This window comes from Arvicola amphibius, chromosome 4 (genome assembly GCF_903992535.2).
Source record: "Arvicola amphibius chromosome 4, mArvAmp1.2, whole genome shotgun sequence".
Taxonomy (NCBI): Eukaryota; Metazoa; Chordata; class Mammalia; order Rodentia; family Cricetidae; genus Arvicola; species Arvicola amphibius.
The window spans coordinates 474918-495965 of record NC_052050.1 but is presented as its reverse complement, the minus strand read 5'-3'; the positions used below and the strand labels follow the sequence as shown (position 1 = coordinate 495965).

Sequence of the window (21048 nt, the reverse complement as noted above, 5' to 3'; positions counted from 1 at the left end):
CTCCCCGCCCCCAACAGGGTTTCTCTGTAGCTTTGGAGCCTGTCCTGGAACTAGTTCTTGTAGACCAGACTGGCCTCGAACTCACAGAGATCCTCCTGCCTCTGCCTCCCGAGTGCTGGGATTAAAGGTGTGCGCCACCACCTCTTGGCTTGGTAGTTTATTTTATCTTCACTATATGCTCAGTGGTTTTTTTGTTTTCCTTTTTCCAGGATTTATCATATGTACCCTGAACTTACTACAGTCTACCCTCAAATAATACACATTTCGTGCATGGTGGGGAAAATTTCAGAAGATTCTTTGGTTGCTTCCTCCTGCTTACTTTTGTCACACAACTTGCTTTCATGTTTGATATAAGTTTTGCCTTAAACACTTAATTTTTAAATAAAAGATTGATTGGTAATTTTGCTTGCAAGTATGTCAGTGTACCACATGTGTACAGTAGCCATGGAGGTATGAAGAGGACATTGGCATCCTTGCAGCTCGAGTTACAGATGGTGTGAGCCCACGTGTTGGTGCTGGGAATCAAGCCCTGATCTTTGGAAGACCAGCAGACAATGCTCTTACATGCCAAGACATCACTTCAGGTCCTCAATTTTTTTTTAAGATTTTAATTTTAATTATGTGTATATGTGTGGTACAGGTACTTGGGGAAGCTTGAAACCCTGGACCTGGAGTTACAGGGGACCAATCTGGTCTTCTGCAAGAGCAGTAAGTGCTCTTAACTGCTGAGCCATCTCTCAAGATGACACCAAAATGTTTTTTAAAGAAATAAAAAATGAGGCTGGGCATGATGAACACGGTGCAGCCCTTTAGTCCAAGCACTGGGGAAGCAGAGGCAAGGCAGATCTCTGTGAGTTCAAGACCAGTGTGATCTAAGTGGGGAATTTCAGGCTAGCCCGCATTACATGGGGAGGTCATGTCTCAAAAAACAAAAACAGAAAACAAACAGACAAAACCCTAATCAAACGACCAAAACACAAACCAAAACCAAAACCATGAAACATAAAGCAACAACAACAACAAAAAGAAATAAAACGTGAGGAATTGTATAATCTTTGTGTATTTATCCTTTAAAATATGGCTTTTATAAAGCCAAGAATGTACCTTTTAACTCACAGTGACAGTGTTGGGTGTCCAAGGCCACCTCGTGTCCCCCGGTGCCCTAGGAAGTTTTACAGGACACAGCAGAGTCTTGCTTGTGCTGAGGATGTGGTTGATGGTCTGTAGTGTTTATTTTGCCATTGGGTTGACCATCCAGTAAGAGGGTCAGCGGTGGGGTGTGGCTGGAGCAGCGGTGGGGTGTGGCTGGAGCTCTTCCGTTACAGGACTGTCAGCTAACAGCCTGTTAGACGTCCATCTCCCCTCATCCTGCCTTGCGTTAAGCTCTCCTTGTCCTGGGTTCTGATCATGGCCTCCGTACAGACAGGAGAAGGCCGTGTTCCGCTTTACCCTCATTGTCCTCTCTTTCCGTCTCGGTGCCTTAGTTCAACCTAGTCTGTTGGTAAATCAGAGCAGTTGTAACAGGTGTCCCTGAAAAACATGGTGACTTTTTCCCTGTATCGTACAAGAGGGAGGGAGTTAAGGGGCGAACCTTTCTTTCAGAGGTGACTGAGGTGAGCGTGTGTTTGCTGTATTGACACTTGGTTACCCAGACTTGCTAAGACTGAAGCATTTCTATGCTCTAAACACAACCATTTTCATTTCCCTGTTGATTTAACTTAAGTATTTATATCTGCTTTTCCCTAGAGTGGATGATGAACTCCTTGTTGGACCTGGTACAGGACGAGACATCTCTGCCTGGCCTCGTGCATCTGGCTTTTAAATTTCTTTATATCATCACCAAGGTAACATTTGTGCAGCACCGTAGAGCGGACAGACGCTTTCTCATCCAATTGCTCGAGAAGTTAACACCTTAAGTGTTATTTCTTGGTGGACGTGGTTCTTCAACACAAGCTGGGTTTTCATTCTCTTTTCAGTATGTGTTGGGTCTTAAGTCTTAGTGATCTTGGGGTCCTTTAGTTAGAATAAGGAAAAAGCAGAAAAGCTGGATGAAAATAGAAGTGCTCACTACCACTCCCTCCCCAGTACACACACACACAGTCTTACTACGTATCTCTGGCTGTCCTGGAACTCTGTAGACCAGGCTGGCCTCGAACTCACAGAGCTCCACCTGCCTCTGCCTCCCGAGTGCTCGGATTAAAGGCGTGCGCCACCACCACCCAGCAATAATAGTACTTTGTAAGATAGAGTATGGGGATGAATTTACTAGGGAGTCTTACGATGCAGCTCAGGAAGAAGGGCTGGGCAGGCGATTTGTTTTCTCTGCAAGTTCTCCGATGATGCCCATGTACTGGCCCCAGACTTAGAGATGAGGGAGTGATTTGGAGTCATTTCTGTGAAGTTTGTGAGTCTCAGGGCACACGTTCTAGCATTCTTACCATGTAGCAGGGTGAGGACTTTGGCTGTTGAGATAATGCTGCATGTTTTCTAGAAGTGTGAGTGGGGCCATTGGAGGTTCATAGGAACTTCGTTTTCATAAACGTCAGAGACTGATCTCGGAACAGGGTAGAAGCAGAAGTTTTTAGTTTGTCACATACTTTATGTCTCTGATGCACACAGTATGATTTGTTAACCAAATTGGGACAGGACATATTTACTGAATATTAAGAAAGAAAGAAAAGCAAGCAAGCAAGCAAGCAAGCAAGCAAGCTTTCTTGTCCCTTTGGTCTTGCTGAGGTGTGTCACTGCAGTGTGACAGGATCTCCTCAGTCATTGGGGACATAGACAATGGTTTTCTATAAAAGTATCCAGATAACTCTGCTGCTCTTTCTGTTTTCTAATTATACACTATAGTCTATATTCTTTGTATCTTTTTATTTGGCAGGTTCGCGGATATAAAGTATTTCTACGTCTATTTCCTCATGAAGTAGCTGATGTTCAGCCTGTGTTAGACATGTGCACAGGTCAGAATCCTAAGGACCATGAGGTGAGTCCCATCCCAGCCCGCCCTGCTGGCTGCACTGTCACCCACACCTTTCTCTCCCAACTTTCCTTGGTTTTATCTTAGGCTGTTAAAAAAAAATTCCTGCTGCTTCTTTAGCTTCTACACATGTTGCTATAAGTTATTCTCTTTTAGACTATATCCTTTAAAAAGCAAAGAGTATACCTTTAACTCAGTGATTGTGCCAGGTCTCCAGGACCACCCCAGGTCCATGGTACCCTAGGAGGACACACATCACAGAGTTGTGTTTATAGTGAGGGTGGGGTTGATGGTGTGTAAGGGTAGACTTTGAGTTTGGTGGGAAGGCCAAGAGGAAGGTCAGTGGGGTGCAGCCGGATATTGTTTTCTCTCTGATTATTATAGGTTCTTGTTATGTAACCCCGACTAACCGAGAACTTACTATGTGGTATGGGCTGGCTTTGAACTTGACATCCTCGTGACGCAGCCTTCTGAATGTTGGGATTACATGTGGGTGGGTACCATATGGCAGCTTTTCCTTTTTTTTGGAGATCAGGTCTTACTATGTGGCCTTGACTGGCCTGGAACTCAGAGCAATCCACCTTCCTCGCTTCCGAAGGCTGGGATTCAGGGTGTGCACCATCACACCCAACAGCTTTGTCTTCTATACTGGACTCATCCTGACTGTGATTTAACTCCTTAGACGTGGGAAACACGCTACATGCTTTTACTGTGGCTCTCTGTGACCTGCTTGATCCCTTTTGATTTTTCACGCCTTGATGGGAACCTCCCCGCTCAACCTGGAGAAACACGAACACCCATAATGGACCGTATTCTGCAAGTAGCAGAGGTAACTATGATCATATAGACCTTTGGCAGTTAATTATGCACTTAAAATTAATGAAATGAGTTTGGTTAGATAAATTTTGATGTGTATATTTGTATTTGCTTGACTGACATTCTTGCTCTCAGTGATATCTCAGCTTACTTTGGGTAAAATCCCACCTCAGCTTACTTTGAAATTGTGGTAACTTATGTAGAGATGAGATGAATTACTTGAGCAAATCTCATTTCTTTATAGATAATACCAATATTTGCTAAGCACAAAGGTGGTATATGAGGGGTTTCAGGGGCAATGGTTAGGGAAACTTCATTTTACATTTAATTTTGACTGTTGTATAAATATATTGCATAAATACTACATAATTGTAGGCAGTCTGGAGAATAACGAAAAGAATACTGAATTGAAATTTGTCAAATTCTTGCAGTCCTATTTGGTCGTCAGTGACAAGGCTCGAGATGCAGCTGCTGTCCTTGTTTCTAAGTAAGTGTCGTGGGCTGTGCAGGGCTCTTGACGGAGATGAGCCTGGTACATTGTAAGCCTGCTTGCCTCGTACACTGTTACATGTTTCGTGTGTGTCTGTGCTCAGATGAAGTCTGATCCTGTTGCCCTGCCTGAGGGAGCAGGCAGCTCTGCTTGGTCTTGGAAGGCCTCTGAATGAGAAGTGACCACCCTTTGTGTTGCTTTGAGCTTGTGGGGTTGACTGGTACTAGTTTGTGGCACTCATAGGGGTCACTGGTGCCAGTTTTGGGCTGGTAGGATTCCTTAATACAAGTTTGGGAATTTGAGGGGGTGGCCTGGTGCTGGTTTGGAACTCACGGGGTTACTTTATAGGCCCTTGCATCTGGGATTCCTTTCTGTGGTGTGGCACCCCCTGAGGTGGTAGCAGTTGTGAGGTTTTTTTTTTTTTTTTTTTTTTTTTTTTTTCCGAGACAGGGTTTCTCTGCAGCTTTAGAGCCTGTCCTGGAACTAGCTCTTGTAGACCAGGCTGGTCTCGAACTCACAGAGATCCGCCTGCCTCTGCCTCCTGAGTGCTGGGATTAAAGGCGTGCGCCACCACCGCCCGGCTCAGTTGTGAGGTTTTGAGCCATCTCAGAAGCAGTTTATGCTGGGGTTTGTAGAGATCATGGGAACACATGGGTATGGTTTGGGAATGAAGTCCTCAGAAAGGGTTGTATTGTAGTTCACTGGGTAAAATCCTGGGTTCTGATGAAACAGACAAACCCTTGCAGATGTCCTGTGTAGCTAAAATGCAAGTAGGAGGTGGTCTCTGCACTAAGATGGTCAGCACAGCCTGCTTGGGTTGTCTCAGACATACAGGCCAGGGATTCTTGTAAAGGCTGAATGAACCTGTGCTGGGGAATCCGGGAATGTTAGGATTCTTTAGAAACATCTTATTCTTGAAGCTGGTGCGAGGGATCAGCGGTTAAAAGCCCTGACTGCTCTTCCAGAGGATCCGGTACCTACATGGTGGCTCACAATTGTCTGTAACTCCAGTTCCAGAGAATACGATGCCCACACAAGACATACATGCAGGCAAGACACCATGAAAAAGAAATAAAAATTAACAGAAACATTAAAAATACTATTCTTGGGGGAATTTCATGCAAATAAATTCCTTATTTACTCCCTACACCTCCCCCTAGTGTCCCCCAGACTCACCCATTCCTTCCTGGCAAGACTTGAACAAGCATCTGCTCGCTTCAGACAGGAAATTAATAGTGACAGATCACAGTGTGGCTGTCCCCAAAGTCCAACCTGGGTCCACTAGTGAGTTTTGTTGTGATTACTTATAGGAATGTGGGTGAGGGGTTACTTACAGGAATAGAAACAGCTCAAAGATAGCCTCATCAGCAAAGCTCACTCCAGAATGGGTGCCAGCTCAGGAACCTTGGCACACACTGCAGATGTGTAGTGGACAACTCAGGAACCTTAGCACACACTGCAGATGTGTAGTGGACAGCTCAGGAACCTTGGCACACACACACTGCAGATGTATAGGGGACAGCTCAGGAACCTTGGCACACACTGCAGAAGTATAGGGGACAGCTCAGGAACCTTGGCACACACTGCAGATGTGTAGGCAGTTCAGCAGGCAGGAGACTGCCTTTTCCAGGAGCCTCAGTTGATCTGAGCTTTTCCAGTTGCCCGTCCTGGCCTCTGCTGCTTCCAGGCAGTTTTCTTGTCTAAGAATGTCTCTCAGTAGTCCTTGCTGCTTGTATATGCTTGGGGAGGGAGAACCTTGTTGAATCTGCTCAGTTTCAACATTTCCTGAGCTTGAGGAGTGTTTTTCAGGATGGACTATTCACCTTTCTTTAGAACATTTTGTTGTTTTATTTCCTTTTTAACATTCTGTGCTTTTTTTGTTTTATAGTTAATCCTTTTTCTTAAAAAAAGGGTTATTTAATTTGTATTTTATATGTGTAGATATTTTTCATGAATTTGTGTTTGTATCGTGTGTGCATTGCCTGTGGAGGTCAGAAGAAGGTGTTGAATTCTACGGAATTAGAGTTACATATGGTTGTGACCCACCATGTGGATTCTGGGAATGGAATCCTAGGTTCTTTGAAGAGCAGCAAGTGCTCTTAACCTCCGAGCCATCTCTCCAGCTCTAACATCCTATGTCTTGAGATACATGGTTTTGTCGGGGAGGAAATTGGTACACAAAACCTATTCTCCCACACTTTGTATCCTTATCCAAAACCTATAAAAAAAACCCCAAAAACTTGGAGGCCAATTTGTGTATTGCCCGTATATTGTTTATGGGTGTGGGATAATCCACTTCCAGGGTCTGCACCCTTAAAGAGGACTGATTTCCCCTCCCCCAGAAGCCATTGACTATCTGTAGTGCCTCAGGTGTTTGGTACTCACAAGCTCCTTCATCCTTCATGGTACACTGTTGGCCTGCGTGATTTGTACATACACACAAAGCTACATAGTCACTGTGAGTTCATGAGAGCAGTGGTCCCGTCCTGTCCAGGAGACGCATGCGTGCGAGTGGGTTTGTCATGTGTGTGTGTGTGTGTGTGTGTGTGTGTGTGTGTGTGTGTGTGATAGACGTCCCACCGGTGACCTAGCCCTCCAATGACATGTATTCTCTGGTTGCTGATCACTTGTGAGTGTCTGCATTAACCACTGCCTACTGCACAGAGAAACTTCTCTGATGGGGTCTGAGAGCTGCACTAATGTATGGGTAGAGAGATGTGAATTCAGAGGACAGTTTGATAATATGTATAATTAGCAGGATAATAGAAGTGAGTTCATCCCTGGGGCCTGTGAACTTCCCCTCCATGAGTTCTTGACCAGATTACAGTGCCAGGCATGTGTTTCCCCTTATTGATTGGGCCTTAAATACAATCAGAAAGCAGCCGGTTATACTTGGAATTCATGCCGCTCTTGTACCTCTGGGCATATCTTGCTGTTCTGGTTAGTGTTGTAGTTTACAGGGTTAAAGACTGGGTAATATTCCCTCCAGTGACACTCCCTCCAGTCTTCGGCCACCTAGTAGTAACTTCCAGTAACTGTAGAAACCCGCCAGCAGTGAGGTTAATACTATCTAATTTCTCCATGTCCTGTGACCAGTTGTGTGTGGTCAATAGGGTCTTCCCATCAAAGTTTTGGTGGGCATCGAAGACCAATGACAATGGCCTATATTGTTCTTAGGATCTCTGGGACACCTCTGACCAACAGCTCAAGGGGAGGTATCTCACACTTGGTATTGAGTTGTCCTGGAACTTTCTGTGTAGACCAGCTGGCCTTAAACTCAGAGATCTGGCTCCCTTTAAATCAGTGGTTGATGTTGAATGACCCTTTTACAGGGGTTGCATATCAGGTATCCTGCAAATCAGATATTTACACTATAATTCATAATGGTAGCAAAATGACAGTTATGAAGTAACAATGAAAACATGAGGAACTTTATTAGAGGGTCACAGTATTAGGAAGGTTGAGAACCACTGCTCCAAGTGCTGGTACTGAAATTTTTATGTAGCAACACAACCAGCAGATTAGGAATTCCTGATGATGTGATTTGGAATATGTACACAGTCATCTAAGTTAGAAATTCCAGCATTTTCTCTCCTGAATTGGTGAAAGTTGCAAGTTGGTGGTCAAGACTTGTGGTTGTTTTGACTGGATAGTGGTTGGCACCTCAAGTGAGGGGTGGCTGTAGCTTTATGGTGTTAATTTCTGTAAAGTGGGAAGAGATATGTTTTTGGGCAGTTGGCAGCTTTGGATGCCATGTTAGAAAGCATAACCCAGTAATTGAGCTATGGTCCTGAGAAGGCAAGAGAGGGGAGGAACACTTTAGTTTCCTGGAATTGGCAAGGCCTCTTTGGTTTTTTTAAGACAGGATTTCTCTGTTGCTTTTGAGCCTGTCCTGGAACTCACTCTGTAGACCAGACTGGCCTCGAGCTCAAGAGATCACCTGCCTCTGCTTCTCTCCCCAGTGTGTGATCACCACCCAGCTTTTTTTTTTTTCTTTTGGGTGGGGGACAGTCTCACTGTGTAGCTCTGGCTGTGCTGGAACTCACTATGTGCCTCTTTGTCCAGCTAAGGTCTCTTTCTTAGGGACTCCTCTCCCAAGGGCTACTCCCTCCTTTATCAAGGTCTGAAAAGAAGACCACTTTCTAATGATAGAAGTGTTACTGTTCATTGCTGCAGAACAGTATCTGAGAAAAGTCACAGGAGGAAAGGCTTGTTTAGGCTCTCAGTTCGGGAGGTCCGTGGTCCATGGCAAGTCCGTCTCAGTCATTGGTCTGCCTCTGAAAAACACACTGGGCCTGTGCTGTGTCAGAGGATGGAACAGAGTTGCTGACCTCATGGTATCTGGGTAGTAGAGAGGGATGGACATACAGACAGACTGCCAGGGACAAAATACAACCCTCTCAGGGAGTATCCTAAGTGATATATTTCCTCCAGCTAGGCCAGTATGTACTATCAATAATACCATCAATCATGAACCCATTAATGGATTAGTCTCTGCTGAGTTTCGAGCCCTCATGATCCAGACAATCACTTATGAGAAGCCCCGTCAGCCAGCAAGCAGCTTTGATCATGTGATCTTTCAGGATAGTTAAGATTCGAGCCATAACAAAAGGAACCCATCCATCTTGAAGACTGTAATCTGTATCTTCTTTCTTACTCTGGGAGGTGTAGCTGCTTGTGTTCTGGTACATATCTGGTGACCACATGTTCTGTTTGGCTGAATTGCTGTACCTCTGGAACTCTTATCTTTTTCCGACATAGATATGACAGTGGCTGGAGAGATGGCTCAGCGGTTAAGAGCACTGCCTGCTCTTCCAAAGGTCCTGATTTCAATTCCCAGCAACCCCATGGTGACTCAGAACCCTCTGTAACAAGATCTGGTGCCCTCTTGAGGAAGAGATACCTGGTCAGTCGTCCTCACCAACTTAGGCTATGAAACCCAATATGGACAAGTTCAGCAGAACTGCTCTCTGTATGTGGGCTGCCCATGCATGCTTCGGCTTTGCCAGGGCATAAATTTCATTTTTCAAATTTCATGTTATTGCTGGACATGTAGATGCCTTCTTCCTATTTGGTTAACATGGCCATTCCTGAATCTTCTACATAAAACTATTCTGATTGATTTCTTGGAATGAATTCCTGTAAGTGGGTGAGTTTTTTTTTTTTTTTTTTAGGGGTTTAAAATACAGTCACTGCAAAGGTTGAGTAAATTGAAGGCCCCCTTTTTAGTATTTGTCAGCTGGGTGGGACTTTGCAAATGTTTGTTAACTTTGTTAAATGAAAACTATTATCTTTAAAAATTAAAAAATACATTTATTAAAAATACTACATTTAATTATTTACTGCATGAGCCATTTCACCAGCCTTATTGTCTACCCTGTATCCGCTGTTTATTTTTAGTACTGAGCATAGTGGTGGTGGTACTTTCATGCCAAGTTTTACTCCATGAAGTATCTGTGGGCTACAGAATGTAAAACTCAACACCTTATGTTCACTTCTTGGGCTCCTGCAGGAAGAGCCGCAGCCTGGAGCACCAGGACCTCGGGGGCCATTTAGTGCTGCTGTGAACAGAATGACTTTCATTTGGTGAGGCTGTATCCGCCTTGGAGAGGCTGTTGCCAGACTGTGGTCTGCCTGTGCAGTGTAGTACTGGCCTGAGGTCCTGTGAGTACCAGGGTTTGCGTAGAGGGACACGGTCACTGGGAACGGCCCCGGAGGTGCCCAGTGAATTTGTTTACTTGGTTCCGTAGTCACCTTTTCGGTGGGACGCAGAGTGGGCCTGTGCACAGTGCTGTGCTCTCCATTAACAAGCTGCCCAGCTACACTAACTGCCGGCAGCATTCTGTGCTCTTCTTTGCCTGCGGCTCCGGAACCACACCTGCTTCCAGTAGTAGCTGAACTTTTAAGGTGGAACTTCCTGTAACCTTTTGTTTTCAAGTTTCTGAGACAGAATTCTACTGGTCAGCAGGGCTGGCCTGAGGTTCACGTGAGGTCCAGGTTGGTCTCAGATACGCTGTCATCTTCTTGCCTCAGGCCCCCAGTTGCTGGAATTACAAGTGTGAGCCACCATGCGTAACTTTTCCTATAACTTTTTGTTTTTCTTAATTATTATTTTACTTTTAAAGTTTATTTTTACTTTTATTTAAAAAGTATTATTTGGAATTTTCATATGTGAACAGAATGCGTTTATTTGGTTGCTATTTAGATACTGTGTCCTCATTCCCACCTCCAGCTCCTCTGGGAGACACCCTCCTGTCCATCCAGTTCCCTTCCCAGCTTCATGTCTGTTGTTGTTGTTCTATCTAGAAGGCAGCTTGTTTTCTGCGTTCCTTTGGCAAAATAATACTAATAGGGCCTATGATCTCCCCAGCCATGGGTTATTGCCTAAAGTACCAGACAGGAGTTCCTTCTTGTGGATGGGCCTTAAATTCATTTAGAAAGCTATTGGTTATGACTTTAATATTCATGCCACTGCTGCACCAATGGGTCTGTTTTGCCAGGCAAATCATTACTTCAGCTTACAGTCACATCTGTTGTTGGCTCGTCTCCCTCAGTAGCCTGTAAAACACTAGGCACTAGGAAAGCTACCCAGCAAGGAGGAAGCTTCCAGGTCAGAACAGCTCGATTTCTCTGTGTCCTGTGATTAACGTCTGTGTCTTTAGCAATCAGGTCTAGCTATCGAGTTCTGGTGAGAAAGAAAGATGAGGAGGCTAGGCAGGGTGACTTGTGATTTAGTCCCAGCACTCAGTAGATCTTTGTGAGTTCAAGGTCAGCCTGGGTGATTCAGTGAATTCTAGGTTAACTGGAGCTACACTGTTAAACTCTGTCTTAAAAAACAAAACAAAACAAGAACAAAAAATGAAAGACAAGGAGGATAATAGAGCTTTATTCTTTAAATTTTTTTTTCATAAATTGTACATATATATAATTTTTCAAATATAGATGGGTATTTTGCCTGCATGTATGTCTGTGTACCATATGCACACAGAACCCTTGGAGGCCAGAAGAGAACACTGGATCCCCTGGGACTGGAGTAACTTACAGTTGTTAGCCGCCATGTGGCAGCTGGAAGTTGAATCCTGGACATCTGGAAGAAAGTCCAGCGGTCTGTTTTTTTTGTTTGTTTGTTTGTTTGTTTTTTGTTTAAGATTTGTTATGCATCCAGTGTTCCTGCATACATTCCTGCCAGAAGAGGGCACCAGACCTCATTTTGTGAGCCATCAGGTGGTTGCTGGGAATTGAACTCAGGACCCCAAGAACAGTCAGTGCTCTCCTGAGCCAGCTCCCAGCCCCAGACAGTGCTCTGAGTCACCGTGCCCAGTCTTCAGCTCCCAGATTTACTCTTGATGGCATCAGTCTGGAAAAGTAGCTCCTGTTTTCTGTTTATATATGCAAGGACTACTGGACATGATGTCCGTACCGGACAGGGTGACGCAGGACAATCTCGTGAACTTTGGAGGCCATCCATCTTAGGCTACATAATGATACTCTCGCTAAAGAAAAAGGTACCAAAGAAAAAGATCAAGGCATATTTCATGAAGAAGGAAATTTGGAACAGAAATATTAGAAAAATCCTACAGATGAATTCTAGTGACACATATGGTATTTTTGTCTTTTTCAGTGCTGTTATTATTATCATTGTCATTATTATTATTATTATGTTTTTCGAGACAGGTTTTTCTGTGTAACAACTCTGACTGTCCTGGAATCGGTTTGTAGACCAGGCTGGCCTGGAACTCACAGAGATCCACCTGCCTCTGCCTCCCGAGTGCTGGGATTAAAGGTGTGCGCCACCACCGCCCGGCTTTCAGTACTGTTATTAAGTTGAACATATGTAGCACAGTCTCACAAGGTGGCCCCATACTTTTCTATTTTTTATTTTTAACCACTGGCTGACTTGTGTATGCCATGTGTCAGGCCCGTGATTGCCTCTGTCTTCTCTGTTATATGAAAACATGACAAAAGCCTGTTTTGGTATCTGGGTTGCTCTCTGTGGATAGACCCTAGGGGTGCAAATCTTGGGCCCTAGTGCTCTGCTGTGCATTGCCTCTCTTGGGCCCCGGATGTGCCAGACAGCCTGGAGAAGACCCTGCTTTGGGCTGGACCCAGTGTGTCTTGTTCATTTAAAACATTTAGTTGGTGTCTGTATTAGTTGCATTGCATTGCTGCGACCAGTAACCTCACCGCGAGCAAGATACTGAGTAGCTCCGTTCGCTGTGGTGGGAGGTGGCTTATGTGCAGTGCACCCGGAAGCAGAGAGCGTCTTGAACTGGAGTCCAGATGGTAACTTTTATAGGTTTGCTCTTATGTTCTTAGTGACCTGTGTCCGTGAGCTGTGTCCTCTAAAGGCTCTGCAGCACCTTTCCCCAGTAGTTCCGCCAGCTCGGGAACAACTCTTCAGAATGTCAGCATGTGGAGGACATTTCATATTCAAACCATAAAAAACAAATAACTGATCGCTTATACGTTTCCCCACTTTCTTTTGTTTTATGTGTCATATACTCTCTGTGATAGGACCTCTTCATACTTATGGGGTTCTTGGAGCTGTTTTCCATTAGCAGGAACAGTGTCTGTGGAGTGGATTTCTCAGGTGATTGTTGGCCTTTTGTTTTTTGGACTAAAGTTATTAATTGTCTTCTACTCCCATTTCCCCCCCTCCCTGTTTCTTATCTTCCTCCAGTTTTTGGAACCTTTCCTTTCCCCACTGTTTTTATTTATTGTTTTTTCAGGATCTTCCTCTGTAGCCCAGGCTGTACTTGAACTTGCAAGGTAGTTCAGGCTAGACCTAAACTTACAATGATCCTGGCCCACCTCCTCTGTGCCGGAATGCACAGGTATTTGCCACTGTGATCAGCTGAACATTTTTTTTTTGTTTGTTTGTTTTTATTTTATGTGTATGGGTGTTTTACCTGCTTGTGTGTCTGTGCACCATGTATGCACATGATGCCCATGGAGGCCAGAAGAGGCATCAGGTCATCTGGAACCGGATTTACAGATGGTTGTGACCTGCCCTGTGGGCAGTTCGAACCCCAGGTCCTCTGGAAGAGCAGCCACTGCTCTTAACCACTGAGCCATCTCTCCAGCCCTAAACTGAAGTTTTAAACTTTATTTTTATTCTTATTTTTTAATATTCCCCCCTGTTGTTAAAAGTAGATTTTTTTCCTCATATAATACTCTGCTTCTCCTAGTTCCTCCCTACCTTCCCTCCCATACAGATCCTCTTCCTTTCTGCCTCTGAGAGGTAACAAGACATAACAAAATAAAAAGAATAGTAAGATAAAACAAAACTCATCACATCGAAGTTGGACAAGGCAAATACACAGAGGAAAAGGACTGAGAGCGCACAGGAGTCAGAGACCCATGTGCTCACACACTCGGGATCCCATAAAAATGTGAAGTTGACAGCTGTAATATCTATGCAGAGGACCTGGTGCTTGCTGCTTCAGTCTCTGAGAGTTCATATGAACTTGGGTTAGCTGAGTAGGAGGACCTTGTTCTCCTGGTGACCTCCATCTCCTCTGGATATTACAGTTTTCCACATCCCTTGCTTGGGGTTCCCTGAGCTCTGATGTGATTGATGTGATGGAGTGTTCTGAGGTCTCTGTCTCTGCATAATGTCTGGCTATGGGTCTCTGTATTTGTTCCCAGTCTGCTGCAGACACCACTTGGCAGGGAAGAGGAGTTTTAACAAAAGTAAGGAAACCCAAATACCAAAAAAGGCCTACGTCAGCTCTGGCCAGCACCGAAAGACAGAAAAGAAGAAAAGGGAAAAGTTATACCTTTCTGAGTCAGGATCCAGAGAAGCAGCCGACCCAACGGAACCCTGTGGCGGCTTGTAGGGACTGCACTAGGAAGTGGGAATTCTGGGAAGGAAAAGTGCATTCTATCTCACTGAAGGACTAATTACTCCTCCCATCTCCTAAGCATGGCTTATGTAAACCACTTTCCTCTTTCCTGGGGTGGTCCCTTAGACTTTCTCACTCTGTGACAAGGTCCCAGGTGATGAACTTGAATGGACGGCAGGTTTCCTTTGGCCCAGTTTTGGAGGTTTCATTTGATTGTGTGGTGTTTGCATGGGAGTTGTTTTCATCCTCTGATATCTTCTTCAATATCTTTCTTAAGACACTTGAAGTTTTTATTATACAAGCCTTTCGCTTGCTTTATTAGAGTTACCCCATGATGTTATTTGAGGCTCTTGTGAAAGGTGTTGTTTCCTAATTTCTTTCTAGTCCATTTGTCATGTGTATATCGAGCTACTGATTTTTGTGAGTTAATCTTGTATCCAGCACCTTTGCTGAAAGTGCGTACCAGTGGTGGGAGTGCCCTGGTGGAATTTTTAGGGTCTCTCATCTATATTATCATGTCATCTGCAACACAGTTACTTTGACTACTTCTGTCCTGTTTGTTTCACCTTGATCTCCTTCAGTTGTCTCACTGCTCCAAGACCTCGGGTATTGAGTAGGTGTGGAGCAAGTGGACAACCTTGTCTTGTTCCTGATTGTAGTGGAATTGCTTTGAATTGCTCTTCGTTAATTTGTGGTTGGCTTTGGACTTGCTGTATACTGCCTGTATTCTGTTTGGGTGTACCACCTTTGCTGTTCACTCTGAGGTCAGTGCAACCACTAGGATTCCTAGTTGGCTGTCTGGGAACCCCTTTGCTTTACTGAGGTAGAATTCACAGGTAGGCAAAAAAAAAAAAAAAAAAAAGCTTGGTGCCTTTTGTGTACTTCAGCATTTGATAGCATCGAATTGCAGGAATAAGCAGGCAGAAACAGCAGCAGGCAGTGACCTCCAGTGTTTGGGATCTTGTGTAAGCTTCTGGGACTGGTGTCCCAAGTTCTGTAAGCGTTACAGTTTTTGAGAAGGCCAAAGGTGCTAGGACCCTTAATTCTGTGGGTATTCCTCATTCCTTGACGGCAGCTGGTATGCAGATGTAGGTATTGGGTCTTGGGCAATGTTCAGTGTTAGAACTCCGTGGCCTGGTGATTTGAAGCCCTGCGACCTTAAAGCCTTGGTGGTTCTCACAGGCAGTAGGGCCTGTAGTTTTTAATCTCTGACTCTTCTTAGCCTTTCTCTTGTCTTCTCTCTGCTTTTACTGTTATTCTTTGTCCTGCCATGACTGCTGTCTTGACCTGTTCAGATGCCTTTCATTGTGCTATGGCTGCTGTCAGAGTTACTGTTCAACTTTTGTTGATTCTGGCTTCTGCTGCTGACAACCACCAATCTTATGGCTCTGCCTCTAAATGCTCTTAGGGCAAAGCTTTGGTCATTTGCCACAGATTGAACAGGAGGACCATTGAGGTCAGGTAAGAATTGGGTCATGTTGTTTGGAAACAGGGAAGGTAAACCCTTGAGCATATCCCACGAGTGATCCACAGGAGGTGGGGGCTTTACCACTCACGGGATGATGACGAGTGCCTGTTGATGCTCTGTGAGGAGCTGGATCGTAGCTAACCAGTGTATGCTGAGAGGGTTTGTTTCCAAGAGAGTGGATGTAGCGCTAACTGGCCCTCTAGATGAGCTACACAGGTATAGTGACAACAGATGGGCTTGGATGGTCAGGGCAGTAGAGGGCCGTGGATGTCATAACTGGTGGTTCCAGTTTTGACTTTTCTGAACTGTGGATTCATAACCCACTAGCTGGTGCTTCATGTCACTCTCCCCAAAGTGGATCTCTTTGTTCCCAGGACTGAGAGCCCTCCCACCCCCACCCCTTTCTATACAAGACAGTCCCACTATGACGAGGAACTACCTTACGATTACCTGCTGGCATCTCCATTACCCACATGAATGTCCTGCGGTTGTAGTTAAGACATTCATCAGACTTGCTGCCTGGCCTTCCTGAGCCCTTTGATCCCTGGTCGCTATACTTAATCTCCTCTTAGCTCCATTTCCCCTGATACAGCTTTCCCACTGGGTGGTGTCCTTCCTTCTCCAGCTCTCCTTTGCAAGTCCTTGAGGTTTCTGTGAGCCTTCTTTGGGGAGGTAGCACCTTCTGTTCCCCCTCTGCAGTTTGTCTTCCGGTTTCTTTCTTTGGGGTTACACTTCTGGGTTGCTTTCTCTTTGGCATCAGCCCTGAGAGGGCAGAACCTTGCTTGTTTTTTTTTTTCATTATCGGACCTGTGTAGAGTCACCGAACCACTTGAGGTTAGGGGATACACTTGGAAGGGAATGGAGCTGAGAAATAGGAAGATGTTCCCTGCCACGGTGGGGATAAAGGTGTCCATTGATTTGTGAAACTGCTGGATGAGTTGGCCCAGGAGGGAAGGCGGGAAGGTGTGAGAGATCCTGGTGGGGAATCAGCTGGACCACGATGGTCAGGGCCTTGGTTCCCTAGAGAGAGTGCCATGTATGTAGGCAGCTGCCCTGCTTAGGGGCGCAAGGTGACTGGGAGGAAGTGTGTGGTGGTTGCTGGGATGTGGGTGACTTTTCAACACTGGAGTCCTGTTGAGCTTCTCCTGTGTTTGTGTTCCTCTGCAGGCTTATCGTACGTCCTGATGTCAAGCAGAGAAAGATGGCCAGCTTTCTGGACTGGAGCCTGTGTACCTTGGCCCGCTCTTCCTTCCAGACCATCGAGGGTGTCATTGTCATGGATGGGATGCTGCAGGCCCTGGTAAGCACCAGGGACAGCTTGTGGATCTGTGGGACTGTCGGAACCGGCACTGTTTCCAAACTGATGGCTCATCCCCAAACTGTTGGTTCCAGTGACTCTATGTTCCAGCGACTGGAGCATGGTGGGGTTTGTTTGCATCACAGAAGTGTGGCTTCATCTTCTGCTGCGGTGTGTTTAGTGTTTGAGGCTGACCAGGAGTGGTGGCTAACAGGAGAAAGCCGATGAAGTGTGCATCACCACTAGGGGGCAGTGGTGCCTGTGGAACTGCAGCCGAGTCCTTGCGGGTATTGTTTAGTTTAGCCGAGGGCTTGAACGAGGCAGAGGGCTTGAAATCTGATCCTCTTTGAATTAATGGGTTACAAAGTTTCTAGTATCTAAGTTTCAATACAGATTCTGGGACCTGTCTCGAGCAGCCCGTTGTGCCTGACCTACTATTGCTGGTCTTCTCTGTATGGCTTTTTAGTACTGACAAGAACAAAAGTTCTAGTCCCAGAGATGGTTTGTTCCTGTGGACGAGGCTAGGAAGCTCCTGCACCAGTACTCAGGAGGCCACAGATGTACTTCTAAGACTTTGTTTGGTTTTGGTGCTCAGTGTTCAGAAGGTCATAGTGCCTCTCTAATGCTGTTACTAGGGTTAATGTTTGTCAGAGGCTTTCTGAGGCCCCGGTATTGAGAGTGAACATTCGGGAGGAGGGCATGGATTCCCCTCTAGGCCATGGCCTCTAGGATTTAGCATCTGGAGGGTTGCAGATGATCTTCTGGACTGTAGGCTCCAGAGCCAGACATGTCTTCTTGACTTTCTTTGACTACACTGGGTGAGATCTGAGAGTAGTTCTTGTCCTTGTGTTTGAAGCAGAGGAAACAGGATCCTTTGGGGAAGTTTGAAGGCAACCAGCCATACTGGCATCTTGGGTTTGGCTATCTGCACACCTTTACACAGTTCCTGAGGCAGGGTGGGAGGTGCCAGGGCCAGGTGCCCGAAACCCTGAGAAGGGGACATGGAACTGGGGATAGGAAGACGAGTAGCAACTCTCAGGACCCACTGCATCTGCCTCTGCAGTTGTGTGCATCCTGGTTGTGGGAGCGAGAAATGCTTGATCTCTATTTTCAGTTACATTGCTGTTGCCTTCAGAGGTCTGCCATTCAAAACACGTAGGAAGGAAACCTGGGAAAATGAGATGTTTTATGTTCTGTGCGTCTACTCTGCTGTGTTATAACAGTTTAAAATCGAGACGTGATTTGCTTGCTCTGAAGACTGGCTCTTTCTTTGTTGTGTTTGTCCAGAGTTGTGTGCAGTAACCATGGTCTCCCTTCGGCCTGTCACTCCACACCACACACCACTCCACGGCACCTGTCGTCCCTGACCTGTCTGTCTGTGGAGGTGGCTTTTATTTTACATGTTTAGACTCATGCAGGATAGGCTTCTTTCACTGAACGCAGTGTCCGTAGGTCTGTCCGTCCTGTGGCATGTGTCAGTCCTTCACTCCTTTTCTGTGGTCAGACACTGTTTCATTATGTGGCTGGTTGTGATTAGTGCTACAGAGAATATAAGAGTTTTCTTTTTGTTTGTGTATGTGTGTTTCTAAATTTATGTTTACAGTCTCTTGGCTATGTAGCAGTAATATTTTCTAGTCGTATGATAATAGATATTTAACGCAGCAAATAGTGTTTCAGCTCATAGTGGTTTTTTTTTTCTCTTTCTGGTAGTGCTGGGGTGTCAAGCTAAGACCCTTAAACATGCTAGGCAAGCACTGAACTGTCTAGCTTTACCCAGCCCCTAATAGTTTTTTTTAAATCATATTTTGTCTTTCAAGTCTTTTTAAAAAACTTATGGTTGTGGGGCTCAAGAGATGGCTCACTTGCTGCCTTTCCAGCTGGCCCTGGTTCAGTGCCCAGTACCCATGTTGGGAGGTACACTACTCCTTGTAACTAGTTCCCGGAGATCTGATGCCATCTTTTGGCTTCTGTGAGCACTTATACACATGTGCACACACACACACACACACACACACACATAGATTACACACGTATACCCATAATTAGAAGTAAAATAAATCTTGAGAAAAATTATGGTTGCCTTCACATGTCAGTTATAGTGTGTACGTACATGCACACATGTGTAGTCTCTTTTGTCATGTTGGTGAACTCTGAGGTTCTGCCTGCGGCTGATATCTTTGGGATTTGTGAGTACAGATGGATAGCCCATACCTCGGGAGGTTTTGTTCTAGCTGTATGGAGAGGGTTTATTGTGATTTTCATTTTTATTGAAGTAGCGGTTGGTACAAGCAGTGACCTACCCTGAAGGGTAGCATGAGGAGGGAGGAGGGAAGGATAGAGGTCACAGCTGTGTGCCCCCCGTGATCGATTTATAAATCATGGTAGGTAGTGTGCGTTTGTGTCTTAGGTAACTGGTGCCGAGGTAGACAGAAATGGTTAATTTGAACGATTTCAATGTAAATAGATTCTTGATATTCTGACATTAATATTTAAAAACATTTTATTCCTACTTCTGTTTGCTGTGTGTGTGCACAGGTGCATGCGCCACAGTGAGTTTCTGGTGATTCAAATGCTTTTAATTGTTGAGCTCTCTTTCGAGCCCAGCAGCAGCAACAGTAATAATAATGATAAAAGATTCCAGAATAACTGTTCGTTGTGTCCACCATGTGCTTCCAGGGTTTGAACTCAGTCTTCAGGTTTGATGACCAACTGAGCCATTTCTCTGCTTCCCTGCTCTACCTGCTGTCATCGTGGTCCCTGTCGTGTGTGTGTGTGTGTGTGTGTGTGTGTGTGTGTGTGTGTCCTCCCCCCCCCCCCCCCCCGTTTTAACTTTTGTTTTTGGAAACAAGGTTTCTCTGTGTAGCCCTGGCTGTTATAGAACTTCCTCTGTAGACCAGGCTGCCCTCAAACTCAGAGATCCACCTGCCTCTGCTTCCTGAGCGATGGGATTAACCACCATGCCTGGCTTCCTATGCTTTTTAAAAATGAGGCATGTTTTACTATGTAGTCCCGGTTTGCCTGGAATTTGTAGACCAGGCTGACTTTGAACTTGTGTTGATACTTCTGCCTCTTTCTCCTGAGTGCTAGGATTCCAGGTGTATGCCAGCACCTCTGGCTTGGCATGAATCTTGTTGAAAATTTTTAGGTCAAGAGAATACAGGAAGGTCTGACAATGTAGCTAGAGTCTGACCTGTCTAGCATGTGTATGTGGCACACAGGAAGGCAGACACGATTAATCTCAGGAGATTGATTTTAGACTGGTTTTGTTCAGCTGTCTGCATTCTTTCTGGGTTTAGGTGAGAAGGATCTTGCTTTACAGCTCAGGTTAGCTTCTGTCTTGTAAATACAAGGGTTATGTGTGCGTATCACTATACCTAGCCAGCATGCTGCATTTCTGAGGGGCTTTGGGATCTATAGCTAACTACTTGCTAGCCTGGCTCAGGAGTTTCTCTGATCTGCCCATGGCAATAGAGATGTGGCTGGCAGGGTAAGCAGGGCTTCCTGCTTAGGGGATGTAGACTATGGGAGGTGGGATAACCTGCTGGGCTCCAACGGAAGGTTCACTGCAGGTCCTGGCCAGAATGAGCATCTGTTTCTTGTCTCCGTGTGGTTCCCAAGTTTTCTGTTTTTCCTTTCTTATTTGGGAGGTGCATCGAGCATTAGATTGTGCCCAGATACTGGAGGCCAGTTGCTGTTCCATTCCTTGCCAGTTATGCCAGTGGGTTGAGATTCCTTTTAGTGACTTAAGCCAGTTAGACATGTGTGCCTTTTATTCGAACATCTTCAAATTCCAGTGTTGAGGGAGAGAAATTCTCTCTTTCCTTCCTCCAGAGGTGTAAAAAGGGTTCCCAGAGGCTTAGAAAAGTTGTCTCCTACCCCCACACCCCCGGCTGGGTGTGTTGGCAAGGGAGGGGAAGATGAGACCCAAATCTCTGCTGTTGGGGCAGAGCTTTGGTGGTTTGGCATCAGCACCTCTGCTCTATCTAGAGAGATTTGCCCTGAGGATGGTGAGCAATTGTCTGACGCAGACACCTGAAATCCCGGGAAGTGGACGAATGAAACCGTGGATCAGCAGCTGTGGTGGTCTCTCGCCTTGGGCTCGCAGTGCCTGACGCGGCCTCCCAGAAGCCCGAAGTCCTGTTGCTTGGGGCA

The 21048-nt window shown here is 45.5% G+C and overlaps 1 protein-coding gene across 2 annotated transcripts in view; it reads left to right on the top strand.

The window, feature by feature from the left end:
* Nucleotides 1-21048, top strand: part of Tbcd (tubulin folding cofactor D) — a 157765-nt gene that overhangs the window by 6220 nt on the left and 130497 nt on the right. For both annotated transcript variants that reach the window (XM_038329036.1, XM_038329035.1), the window contains exons 3-7: nucleotides 1747-1844; nucleotides 2885-2986; nucleotides 3663-3809; nucleotides 4228-4283; nucleotides 16767-16899. In XM_038329036.1, coding sequence (XP_038184964.1) covers nucleotides 1747-1844; nucleotides 2885-2986; nucleotides 3663-3809; nucleotides 4228-4283; nucleotides 16767-16899 — 536 coding nt within the window. The remainder of the gene's footprint in view (nucleotides 1-1746; nucleotides 1845-2884; nucleotides 2987-3662; nucleotides 3810-4227; nucleotides 4284-16766; nucleotides 16900-21048) is intronic.